Source organism: Zeus faber (assembly GCF_960531495.2).
Source record: "Zeus faber genome assembly, chromosome: 9".
NCBI classification, from domain to species: domain Eukaryota; kingdom Metazoa; phylum Chordata; class Actinopteri; order Zeiformes; family Zeidae; genus Zeus; species Zeus faber.
In genome coordinates this window covers 23,292,090-23,305,416 of record NC_137197.1, presented here as the reverse complement: position 1 = coordinate 23,305,416, position 13,327 = coordinate 23,292,090, and the positions used below count along the sequence as shown (strand labels likewise).

The 13,327-nt window shown below is 45.5% G+C and overlaps 1 protein-coding gene across 2 annotated transcripts; it reads right to left on the bottom strand.

Annotated features, from left to right (window-relative positions):
• Positions 1–437: 437 nt before the first annotated feature.
• Positions 438–12,873, bottom strand: eml2 (EMAP like 2). 2 transcript variants are annotated; one of them, XM_080007471.1, is made up of 19 exons: positions 12,794–12,873; positions 8,759–8,787; positions 8,074–8,203; positions 7,650–7,799; positions 6,185–6,254; positions 5,804–5,914; positions 5,604–5,699; positions 5,320–5,454; positions 4,965–5,064; positions 4,501–4,655; positions 4,222–4,347; positions 3,949–4,080; positions 3,752–3,819; positions 3,305–3,393; positions 2,876–2,973; positions 2,698–2,785; positions 2,386–2,481; positions 2,030–2,160; positions 438–1,423 (listed from the first exon to the last, which is right to left on the bottom strand). In XM_080007471.1, exons 1-19 carry the CDS (start codon positions 12,808–12,810, stop codon positions 1,298–1,300), a joined length of 1,947 nt encoding a protein of 648 aa, XP_079863597.1. In that variant the 5' UTR covers positions 12,811–12,873; the 3' UTR covers positions 438–1,297. The 2 variants fall into 2 exon arrangements, with proteins under 2 accessions (XP_079863597.1, XP_079863598.1); XM_080007472.1 differs by having other exon boundaries at positions 5,804–5,911.
• Between the last annotated feature and the right edge of the window lie 454 nt (positions 12,874–13,327).

Sequence of the window (13,327 nt, the reverse complement as noted above, 5' to 3'; positions counted from 1 at the left end):
ACTTTTGTTTATCATGTGAAGGTTTGAGGGGCCTCCACCTCTTCACTTTGTCATTTTCCTTTCTGGAGGTGCAGGTGTTGACAGGCAACAGAGCATATTGACTTTAAAGTTAACCTGACGTCGCACCCGTTTCTCCCCTTTTGAAACCCTAAATATATGACAGAAGTTTGGCGGCGGAACACATTGTGACATTCATGCGATGTCATTTGGTGATTAACTTCCCAATACCGCCACGGGCTCCAGCCTTGGCCACAGCCTTGCACCGTCGTTCACAGAAGGCTGACCATCACATCGCTATGCTGCCGTGCCGTCTTGAGAACTTGGTCGTATAAATGTCTAATGCTCACCGTGCTTGGTAGAGTTTATCGCTTGGACGAAGATTATATCAAAGCGGCAAAACAAGTATTCCACTTTTTTCCAATATTTGGGTAAAAACTTTATTAATAAAACAGAAAAAAGGCAAAGCACAGCTCAAACTCACCTCTACAATACACCGGCCTATAGGATCACTCTGCGGAATGCCACAAGAATAATAGTGGTAAGTTATTATTTTGTTTTAGCATCCTTTATTGTCACAATATAATATTAAAATAACACAGCCACCTGGATATACTGCATAATATATAGATTTACCCTAAAGACCTTTCTCAACATTGACAGCATCTTCAGGCATCTCGCAGCCTCGGACATGCTAATACTCTTGACGTCACAGCACCACCTAGGGCTGCCTCAGCACAGTACACGTACAGCAGTAGTACAATCAAAACAGTAGCCAGGGACGGCGGCCGGATGGGAGTTTGGAGACGTTACAGCTACTTCAAATGGTTAATAATCTGACAATCTTCAGCTCAAGCTCTGAGGTTAAAGGGGGTCTAGGGAGGGCGATGGGGGAGATGGGGCTGGTTAAAGTATTTTGCTAAAGATTAGACGAAGAAGGTTTAGGCGCAGATATCCCCCTACACAAAAACCGTCATCACCCCGAGTATCCCACAGTCACCAAGAGCAGCAGACAGCGGAGGGGAGGGGGGAAGGGGGCGTTCGGGTGATATTCTACATCTGTTTGAAGGTTTCCACCAATACAATCATGTGGAGAAACTGAGGTTTTTTCTACATTCTGTGTCTCACTTCGGCCAATCATCACACTCATTTGCCTCCCGCTTAGAAATACAGCTGGGGGGTGGGGGGGTCGGGGTTTTTAATAGGCACGGAAGTGCTGCCCCCTGGTGGGCAGCGGGATACAGTGATGGTTCAGAGAGGGTGCCGGCCCCACGGTGCTCGGTGGCGAGGGAGGCGTTGCCTAGGCAACCACCCACTGCAGAATGCTGGTGTCTTTCCCACCGGTGGAGATCAGGTGACTGTCGTCGCGCAGGAAGGCAACGTTGGTCACATGACTGCTGTGCCCGCCGTACACGTGGCTCGGAGCCTGGGGGAGGGAGGGGCACAAGGTAGAGGAGTAGGTTTTATTAACAGTCATCTTTGTAAACTATGATGAGGAGAAGACCTTCATTCAGTTTTGGTTTTCTTTTTTTCTTTTTGAAAGAAGGGATAGAGAGGGAGACCAGCAAAAAAGATGAAGGTTGAGGTTTACCGGTTCTGGGCTTATATGAAGCTCTAGGATAAGAAACATTTCTACTCACAGAAGAGACTCCTGGGGGAGAAGGAGTCTCACGCCAAGAGCATTTAGAAAAACGAGCCTAAGTTCAGTGGTTTGCAACAAAGCTTGTGAGTTAAATGGAAACCATCTTGAGTAAACAGACGATTAAGTTAACAAGATGTGTTTAATAGTCTGTGGTGTGACAGAGTCAGATCAACATCCATTGAGACAAAATGTAAGGTATGGCTTGTTGATGTTGTTGTGTTGTTGTTCGTTAAGGGTACGGCAATCAGGAAGCAAGATTGCAATAAAACACAAGTATCCACGCGCATGCCGGGACGGCCTCCGAAGGATGATGCCGTGACCATGAAGGGTGAAGAAGGGTAACAAGGAGAACCGGGGGAGACCACAGGAACCCGGGAGCGTGGGACTGACCTTCGGTTGGGAGCACGGAAAGGAGAACAAGTGCACTTTGCCAAAGTCGTCAGCAGAGGCCAGCAGCGAGCCGTCATGTGACCTGCACACGGCGTTGATATCGGTTCCGTCTGCCCCGTCCGGCCACACCCCTGATTGAGAGAGAGAAAGAGAGAGAGTGGTGGAGAGAAGGCGAAGATAGAAAAGAGAGAGAGAGAGAGAAATATGGAAATTCAAAGAGATAGAACATGAGGAAGATGGATGGAGAGAGAAAACGGAGACGTCACATAATAAAACAGCAGTGAGGTAAATGTTTCCATAAACGCAATGTCACGGCATCGTCTTGAATATAAAATGGAAAGGTTATAAAGCTGTACCGAATGTGCTGAAGCCCAGAGTGCAGGTGTAGGTCACCCACTCCACGTTGCGGACGGTGTCCATGTTGGTCACATGTTTGCCACTGGAAGCCTCCCCTGAGGAAGGAGGGAGGACCAGGGTGGTTATGAATATATTTCCACGACAGTAAATGCGTTTCGGGGGCAAGGGCACCTGCTACATCATATCGACTCAAACGGAAGCTTATCCCTTAAGAAACACATACAAACATCACCGCTCACTAAATTGGAAAAGTACTGGCTCTGTGTATTGTGCTTTCGGGGGTAAAAGCGTGTGTTTTCCACCGGACTCACAGAAGAGGATCTCGTAGTCCCCTGAGTTGGTGACCAGGTACCGGCTGTCCTTGGACCAGTCCAGGTGAGTGACAAAGCTGGAGTGGCCCTTAAAGGAGACGTCACAACATGACAGATTAAGGGACGGCCCGAGGGACGCGTTGATTTTAACACACGGGGCGCGATCACGTTCACTCACGGTGCATTTCCCCACGCGACTGTACTTCCTGCCATTCTCGGTCACGGCGTAGATGTAAACAAAGTTGTCATTGGAACCCACGGCCAGGAAGCTGCCGTCTGTGGGCGAGGGAAGTGCGAGGTTAGCGTTGGGATGGGCAGCAAATTTGTCATCAGCGCAGATGAAACATTAAAAAGACAAAAAATATTCATATTGTAATAGCTTTAGTCGGTTACATATGAGTGTACATGTCGATGGGAGAGTTTACTTCTGTTTTCACTGCACTCATCACATACTGTGTTTAATTAGTCTTTTTATGGAGGACTAGATACACACCAGACCTGGGTTATATATAGATCATGGAGCTGTATAGACCAGATACACCTTATAGAATGTTCTATAGAACATGTAGAATGCTTTGTAGTTGTGATATAGTGTAGAGTATCGTACCCGGGGAGTACTTGATGTTGGAAATTATTTCATTGCCGTCTGTGTGCATAGAAACCAAGTCTCTGGTATCAGTGTCCAGCACTAACCACCTGCAACACACACACACACACACACACACACACACACACACACACACACACACACACACACACACACACACACACACACACACACACACACACACACACACACACACACACACACACCTCTTTTGAATGAAACAACTCCATTACGCCCCCTTGGTATCAAAAGCCTAAAAAGAGCTATTGCAGGCTTGTCTGTTTTTAAGGGTTCTTTTGCTTTAATAGCAGGATACATTATATGAGGGCCTGTTTTAACTAACTGTACATCTGCTAAATGACATCATGTAAATGTAAATCTATTTTCCTTCTGTAAATCCATGGAGCTGGGCAGTGAGAGTGAGACCTCCCAGGTGGGTGGACGTACCTGCCAGTCATGGTGCCCACGGCGAGTACACCGCCGCTGGGGTGGAACCCCGCAGCCCTGCCCTGGTCCTGGAGCAAACAGAGAGGAAGAGAAAGACCTCTTTACTCCTCGTTTAATCATCATGATTTGACCGGTGTTTTATGTTTCATTCTTTGCCACTGTTTCGACCCCCGCCCCCCGCCCCTCCTCCTCCTCACCTCAATGGTCTTGCTCCAGAGGGGCTGGTGGGAGTTTGTGTCCCAGAGGTGGACCTGTCTGTCCTGGGAGCAGGTGGCAAACTGATCCATGGACGGATGGACGTCCAGACCCCACAGCTCATCTGTGTGGCCCTGGAGTACAACACACACAATTTAACATACAATAACGTACAAAAACATGTCAAAATAGGCGCCAAAGCAGCCCATAGTGTGCACTGTCAAAATAGGGAGGGGATCAAGATGTTAATGGATAATGTGTGTGTGGGTGTGTACCTGTACGATAGGAGTCATCGTGTCCGGGAAGGCTGCTCTGATGATGGCGTTCTTGGTGGTTCCGATGAAGAGTTCTCCCGGTTTGCCCTCAGCCAGAGCACGTACGGGGCCGAACGCCTCGCCCACCTGGAAAGACCGAAAACACCACTGGTCTCACTATGGTGCGACTGCGGCAATGACCCAAGGTCCCATCGGAGCTCAGCAAACCTCGTGTAGTCCAAGTAGTAAAATGTATTTCCTTATTCTGCGATTAGCTCAGGTGATCTCATGTCCCCTCACCTCCATCTCGGACTGCTTGTTGTAGTCGTGGTCCCACAGCACCACCTTGCGGTCCTTCCCTCCGCCAGACAGCAGCGTGCCGTCCTTCAGGACGCACAGCGAGAAGATCCCGCCCTCGTGGGCCCCTGACACCATGTGGCTGATGCGGTTTCCGCCTGTCAATCAACAGCGCGGCCAATCAGAGCACACACAGCAGGGTTTTTTTTATTATTATGATAAATATGTCTCAAACAGCTGTCTTCTAAATGCTATACGTACAAAAATGTATGTTATAGTTATGTGTCAGTCCAGCTGGTTTAGGCGCCATGGAAACAGATACACACTTTGGCTTCTGGTTAAATGCAACTGTAATTTTATAGTTTTTCCTAGTCTTCTTAAAACTAAATTTCCCAATAATTTAATGTCACAAATCACCAAAATCAGGACTTAAAGAGTTCCCTGGGAGAGCGGAGAGGAGACTTTACCTTTGGCCCAGATGTAGATGTTCCCACTGGAGTCTCCGGTGATGGCATCTCCGTTCTCGGCGAACGCCACACACAACACGTACTTGGGCTTTTCATGTTTCTGAGGGCGAACGACAGATTGTTATAATAACTCTTCCATTTATTTGGCTGAACCACTTTCATAGCACAGTTTGTCCAAAGTTGGGTTTTTGTTTTTGCGACCAAACTCGAGTCGAGCTGATAAAGTCATTTTTCCACCATGGTATGGCTGAAGAACAATGAGCCACTGGTTGAGGGAGCTGCGACATGCGATTTAAACGCACTGTGAATAACAAAAAAACAGGCAGATAGGGAAGTAAACAGTTGTCATTTCCACCTCAAACAGGCCCTGTCTCTTGCTGAGCGTGCTGCCCTCCATGGTCCAGAAGTTTATGTGAGACTTTGCACAGGTGACGATCAGGTTGGCGTCCATGGGGTGGAAGGTCGCGCCCAGCACAGACTCATTGGAACACTGTTGAGGGGAGAGGAAGGAGAGGAGATCCTAAATGAACACCTCAGCTCTCAGCTCTCCCCAGCGGTTTGGAATTACGCCTGCCCCATCGTTCATTCCAGCAAACCTCACGCGCTGAAACCTAGGGTCAAAGGTCAGCGTGGTTTCACCTTGACGTCGGCCAGCTGTTTCTCTTTCTGCCAGTTCCATACGGACAGGATGTGGTCGTTGGCGTCGTCCACGGCGCAGAGGTGAGCTCCGCCGTTCTGAAAGGGGATCAGCAAAAAAACGCCTTCTCATTAAAAACGCCCAAGTACCGCAAACATCCCAGAGTCTAAGCCCTCGGCCCCGGGCGGACGGACGGACTCACGGATTTGGAGAAGGCGACACAGGTGACGGCTCGGTCGAACACTCCCATCCCGAGCACGTGCAGCGTGTTGAGGCTCACCGAGTCCCAGACGCGCACATGAGGAGCCAGCTGCTGCAGGTGGTCGGTTGACAAAAAGTATCCACCGTCGTTAGAGAAAAATCACCGTTCGACTGCTCCCCACGTGATTAAAATGTCCATGAAGACTTAATAATATGCGTACCACATATTGATCATGTTTGAAAGACAAAGGGACATGAAGGGAGGAGAGTCTTTCTGCTGATAGTCAATTCTTTCAGCTTTTTATTTACAACCAATGTCATTTTAAGGAAGTCGCAATCGCGGCGGCACAAAAGGTTAAAGGTCGACGTGACGCTGACGTACCTTGCCCTCTTTGGAGATCCCGGATACCTGTCCCGTTGCTATGGTAACCATGTCAGGATGCACACTCAAGCTAAGGAGAGAAGTTGATATTATCAAAATAATAATAATCATTCTTATATTCATAATAATAAATCCGACACCCTATTGGGTTTAACTTAACTATATCTAATTATTTTAACCAAAAAAAACTAATCAATTGGATGCATTATGGATGCATCGGCTTGCACACACCCCAATGCTTTAATGCCTCAATGTCCAAACCTAAAGCTGTAATCATCACTCTTCTACATCTGGAAATTATTCAGCAACTCCTCAATAACCAAATTCACTAACTATCTGTATATTGTCGTTTCCCAGTATCCACCTGGACACAAGTTCTACCGTTGTACTCGAGTGAAGGTTATTTGTGATGTTTAAAGTTGGTCCGGGTCCGTATTCATTGACGGTGTTCTGCTCGTACCGATGATCTTAAATCAATAATGATTTTGGCCTCGGCGCGGCCTCCTGACAAAGCCGCTCCTGTGTGAACAGAGGGAGCAGCCGATCGCAAAACAGGACGTCGGTGCCCAAGAGTAGAAGTCACGATGGGGAGCTCCAGATTCTGCAGCATGAGCTTCCCTTTGTTTGCACACACGCACGCACGCACGCACGCACGCACACAGACACATTCTCTGAAGACAGTCTTTAACGGGAAAGCCACAGCCTGTACAGTGTCTTGCCAGTGGTGTAATGACGGTGATCTGAGTTTGGTTCTTTTTTTGTTCTGTGTCTGAGCATCTGGCGTCCAGACTTGAGGCCTTAAACACACTGCCCGTCTGTCCCTCCCTTCATTCCACACAATTTTTACACAAGTTGGGTTTTTTTTAACCCTTTTTAACTCTGGTATTTTGTTAGGCGTGTTACTTCAATATAACCTTTTGTATCAGCTTATATAAGCGGTTAATAATACTTGTTTTTTAATTATCTTAAGGTGCCACTGTCTCTGTGTCAATTCATTTAATACATTTTTAATGCCATTCAAAATTTGAATTGAGGCTTTTGATACTAATTACAATAAAGCTGGACTGGGAAAACAAAATGAAGCCCTCCCATTTTCAAACCAGAGAATGCATGAAGGGGGTCAAAAGGTCCGGCCGCGGTGTTTTAAATAATATATCATTCATTGAAATGTATATCATTTCATATTTCTCATTTAAATTTTTTTTTCTGTTATTATGTTTTAATTTCCTTTAGGATTTTGACTCGCTGTGACGTCTTTTTTGTGCATTTTTGTGGTCCTTGCAGTCTGGGGTTAAACTTGAATTTTCTACCGTTTTTAACTCTATTTAAGCTCATTCAAGCGGCTCCATATAACATATCAGGCTTCATGTAGTTAAGATAAAATGATTTAAGGAATTGGAAAAAAAAACAAAAAAAAGAAACCACGTGGAGATCTTGCAACCGCAGCGTTGGCGCCCCATCTCACCACTTCACGTCGTCGTTGTGTCCCAGGTAGTGTCTCTGCTGCTGCTCCTCCGTGTTGTACAGAACCACCACCGACGCGTTGAAGTAGACGATCTCTCCGGTCGGCAGCAGGTACAGGTTGGAGCGGCAGTCACGCCCGCGGTAGCCGTACCTGAGCAGCGCAGCGTTAGGGAACAGCACCAAGCAGCCCCGGCGGCTGACCGGGCTTTAACAATCATATCAGAGACGTTCATTGATGGTAGAACTGAATATTTTGTAGATCAAAACAAAACAACAAAAAAAAAAAAAAGTTCTATAAGCACATGAACAGAACTGGTTCTAGGTAGAGAACTGGATCACTCACTCATTGATTGATTGATTGAGTTCTGAACCATTAAAAGACCCCCGTCACCCCGCTCCAGCCTTCCTCCCGCTGCAAAGGATACACCCACTGCAGCTTGAGCTTGCGTTCGGGTAGCGCCATCTTGTGGTCCAGGCTGTAGGTGTCCCTCTGCTCGTCTGGGAGGTGCATAGTGACGGGACGACCCCGAAGAAACATCCTGACGTAGCCGTCCTCTGGTGGAGGGATAGGGGGGATGAAGCCGTAGAAACAAGGGAAGGAGAGCGGTGAGAAAGAGAGAGAGAGAGAGAGAGAGAGAGAGAGAGAGAGAGAGAGAGGGAGAATAAAGACTCTGCTTAAAGCCTTACAGGAAATTTGGAAAGGAAGAAATGATTTTATTGTGCTAAAATAATAATTATAATAACAATAATAATAATTACTATAATAATAATCACACTCACAGAGAATGGTCTTTTTTTTAATGTATCTAACCTTTTGTGAAGAGAGACGTAAAGGGTTTTGTGCAGATGAAGATGGTGATTACATTAAAGTTATTTTAAATGGTCAGTAATGGATGGTTAAACACAGAAAATGTGAGGATAGACAAACACACACACACACACACACACACACACACACACACACACACACACACACACACACACACACACACACACACACACACACACACACACACACACACACACACACACACACTCTCTCACACACTCTCTCACACACACACACACACACACACACACACACACACACACACACACACACACACCTACCTGCATTGAGGGTGCATTCCTTGGATTTGCTGCAAATAAAAGAGAAAAGGCACAAATCATTTGTCAAGTCTTGACACCATTTGAACACGTTTTTTCCTAGACATTTTTTTTTCCAAACCATCAGGGGTTGTGTGCGTGTGTGTGTGTGTAATTAATGAATGCTCCAACCCACACCCCTGACTGATCGGTTTCCTGCGCCAAGGAATATTGTATTTACTGTAAAAAAAACATTAATTCCCATTGGACACAGAACTGAACACAGCAATTTAAATGCAATGTTCCGGGAGAGGGACTGAACTGCTGAAACGTTAAAATGTTTTTCAAGCCGTTACCCATTATTTTCCATTTTGATCTGAATTTGCACAAGTACTGATACAAAGTGCAAATATCTGTTATCGGGCTCAAAGCAAGCCGACAGATCCCATAATTTGCATGTTCACCAAAGGGTGGAGATGGCGTGACTCCGGAGGCAAAACGCAAACATCAAGAACAAAACCAACTCAGATCCGACGACAGCCAGGGTAGGGGAAGTAAACAGAGAGGTGAGATGAAGATCACCCACTGGATTTTAATAGATAGAGAGATAGAGGTGGACAGATAGACGGATAGTTTAAACAACTTCATAGGGTAGAAAGAGGAAGAAAGGATCCATTGATACACACAAGTCAGTTAGAATGACTTTACCTCTCAACCACCAAGCGACGTATTCTTTATTATTTAATTTGAGAGAATTCTTTATCACAAAAACTGCACTTAAACTTGTGTTGTACTGTTCAAATATCATGATATCGAGGACGTTTCTGGACAGAAGTCCAAGTAAATAATCATAATTTATTGCGGCACACATGCTTGGGGTCAGACGGCCTTCTTCAGTGTGCGGTTTGGCAACAGGGCTTGATTGCCAAGTTACATAATCTAATTGGAGAGCTGCCCTGAAACTTCATCAATTTAACTTTTCTTTTTAAGGATTCAGCATCCCCAGGAAAGTGGGTCGAGGGAATTTTGATATTAAGTAGTATCATGATATAATAGGTCATCGAAAGAGGTTGACAGCGCCGCTCGCTGACTCGCTGCGTGTGCACATGCAGTTCAAAGTTTTCCCAGAATTTAAAGTCACGACATCGCACAAACAATAAATTCACCGAGCCACAGCGTTTCCAGATCTGCGTCAGCTGAACTGCAGGCCCGCGTCCTGAATCAGCGTTCTGACTCATCGCAGCTGTCCGCCCCGCGCTGTCCTGCACACGCTGATGATCCGCGACAACCTGTCGGGGTGCTGTCAACCAATCAGGCGCTGACAGGAAGCCGACGCGCCGTTTTCGGCAGAATAGTGGACGTCACCATGGAAACAGCAATTAAACACTGTCCTGGGTGAGGATAAGGAGGAAATAGATTTTTGCCCCCAGGTGTCCAAGAGATACGAGGCCAAGGAACATTAGGGTGAGCCATGTTTGTCCAAACCAAAGCGGAGGTTCTCATGGTTACGCAAGTGGTAGAAACAATGAAGACACGGCCGTGTATTATTTAAGCTTTTTCTTTGTGTATTGTATTATGTATTGTTGACTTCTATCGACTAGATGTTTCCTCATGCATTCTGAAGAAGGGAGACTGACTTTTGGCTCCATCATAAACAATTTTTACTCTGAGCCCATTGTGTTGGTGGGCACTTTTAAACTTAGCTTCAGTATACTTATGTAATATAAATCTGTGGTTTTATCGTGCCCACACAGAGTCTTTAAAACACACACTTAGGGCCTAAAAACAACTTTCATGTGTGTGTATACAGTATATGCGTGGTGTATCTGGCACCGGGACAGTTACCCAGCGAGTGGGAAGGGGCAACTCATGAGAACTGAAAAACCCAACTAGGATCCAAGCTGCATGGTTTCCACGGCAACGGAATTCACCAACAAACAAGCGCTGCTGCAGTTTAACTCCACACCGACAAGCTGTAAACAACGCAGGACCAGCAGCGTTGGAGACACATAAGCATTTAAGAGAAAACACTCCTCAAATGTTTCTTGGGAATAAAATGTTAAGGATCAAGGGTTTGAGATGTACTATCAGGGTTTGGGAAGATTGTTCAGTATGAAGGGGTTCCTTCCTACAATTATAATAAATTAAAAAAATATATAATTATATATATATATATATATATATATATAATTATATATATATATATATATAATTATATATATATATATATATATATATATATATATATATATATATATATATATACATATATATACATATATATACATACACACACATACACACACACACACATACATACATATATACATACACACACACACACACACACACACACAAACAACCGATGGATAAATGAATGCATCAGTCTCTTTCTGATTCTTCTTTTGCTGCGCAACATCTTACACAAGGAGGCATTTGTTAGTTACTACAGACATGACAGGGTTTACGTATATGTGAACTTGTATGTTATTTGTGCATTTTGTGCAACTTAGACAACTATGGATTTTTATGTTGCTTCTTAACTTGTTGTATATTAAAGGAGCACTCAGTAGAATGTTACTATGACGCCACCGATGCCAATTGTGTAACGTTACACCAAACTTTTAGTGGACAAAAGGAGGACGGCGCCTTCTGCAACGCCTGCAAGATGGAGCCAAAATAAAATTATATATTTGGTTTCTCCTAAATAAATAAGAACATATTAAACATGTTCTGAAGGCACAAATCACCTTGCACTCCGTGAATTTTACCATCCCAACTACTTAAAATATGCTTAAATCTCTATAGCCTCATTAAAATTGATAATTGTACATTGGCGATCAACCAAACGTTGGTTATGTCACATTATTTCACTATTTACAGATCATTCTGGATTCGACTTCCAGATGAACGTCCAAAACAGACAAATGTAAATCTCTGATGTCAAGTCACTTAGTTCCAACATGACAGGAATGTGATGTGCGACGGGTCCCCTCTGTGTGTGCGTGCGTGCGGATAGAATGTGACAAATTTGTTTGTTCCCGTCACAGTTAGAAGCACAGGGACAAAAAGAGCCAACATGGGAAAGAATGGCCCCTTTTCAAGCCCACTAATTACTCCCCGTCCTGCATTATGTAAGATAAACACTCGCTTCTATCGTCCAGCAGCTGAATGGTGTGCAGGTATGAAGCTCGCCCACTTCATTTGTACAGTGAATGCAACAAACAGCGCTGCACTGCACTAACACTCCAAACACATCGTTTCGAACGATACTATAATTACAATTTGGACCAACTGTATTTGGATTTTTTGGGGGATTTCAATTAACACCGATGTGGCGGATCCAGTTTGCACACCAACAGTCGTCTCCGATCGACGTGTCCGCACTCGCGTTGAACAAACAAGTCATGCTCCCGCCTCATTCAAGCTTTTTAATTGCGACGGCAATTAGAACTGTGACGGCCCCTCCCGTGCCGCGGCTAAAAGAAACAGGCGTGCCCAAGGATGAGCGTGACAACACTGAGAGACATGAAAAGGGGGCCGTCCGTCGCCTCCGGCCCCAGAGAAGGGATGGTCACGGGCCACAGCCTTGAAAAGACGCCTCTTTCTGACTGGGGGAGAAAACAAACAAACAAACAAACAAACAAACAAAAGCTTCTGGTAAAAAAAAAAAAAAAAAAAAAAAAAAAGCCCCCGTGCAAAAACTTCAGAAAGTGGATTTTATGCCGGATACTCTGAACCACAGCTGACGTCTAATCTGCAGAAGGTTCAGAGCCACGGTACGAGTGCAGAAGCAGAAGTGGGTGAACACAAAATGACGGGTAAACTGCGTGGTCATTAAAAGGCAGACAAAACACTGTTTGTACTTTTGATCAGTGGTTCTGATGCTATAAGTAAAACAAGACAACTTTTGTTCGATTTCGTTTCATTGATTCAAAGGATCATTTTGAGAGGTACACCACCCTGTTCTATGAATACTGCAGTAAGACTAACATGCATTATTTAAACCCCCCCCCCATGCGTGCATGAGAGCCTTCTCTACATAACACGTCAGGTTACCTTGGCGATCTCTTCATGGCTGGAAGCTTCCGTTAGGTGAGCGTAGGTATTCAAAGTGCTTCTGCCTGCCTGTCTGTCTGACAACCACAGGAACACAGACTTCCTGGGTGACTGAACTAACTTTTAGTGCTCTGCCCATGGAAGCGGTTTCTCCCAATCAGAGGCCCCGGTCCCCCAAGGCCCCGCCCCCCCCTACCACGTGGCTAACACCGCCTTCCCCCCCCTGTCTAAAGCCACTGTAACTTGATGCCATCGGCAGAAAGACAGGACAGGGGAAGAGGCAGAAAGACAGGACAGGGGAAGAGGCAGAAAGACAGGACGGGAGAAGAGAAGAGGAGAAATACAGAGGATCAAAGGGGGAGATGGAAGACAGCGGAGGAGATAAGAGAGAGTGCTAGACAAGTGCCTGGAACCATTAGATTCATACTTTTTAGGAGAGTGGAGTGGAGTGGAGTAGAAGATGGACGACTGGAATGGACAGAGCGCACAAGGCCGATAGAGGGACAGAAAAGAAAGCTGGAGGGATCTGCGAGC

Bases quoted from the DNA above. Each gene is read 5' to 3' on its own strand.
- eml2 (XM_080007471.1), bottom strand. The intron at 8,204-8,758 runs GTAGGTGTGTGT...TCCCTCCACCAG, and splicing joins GGAATGCACCCTCAATGCAG to AGGACGGCTACGTCAGGATG. The intron at 4,656-4,964 runs GTAAAGTCTCCT...GTTGATTGACAG, and splicing joins CATCTACATCTGGGCCAAAG to GCGGAAACCGCATCAGCCAC.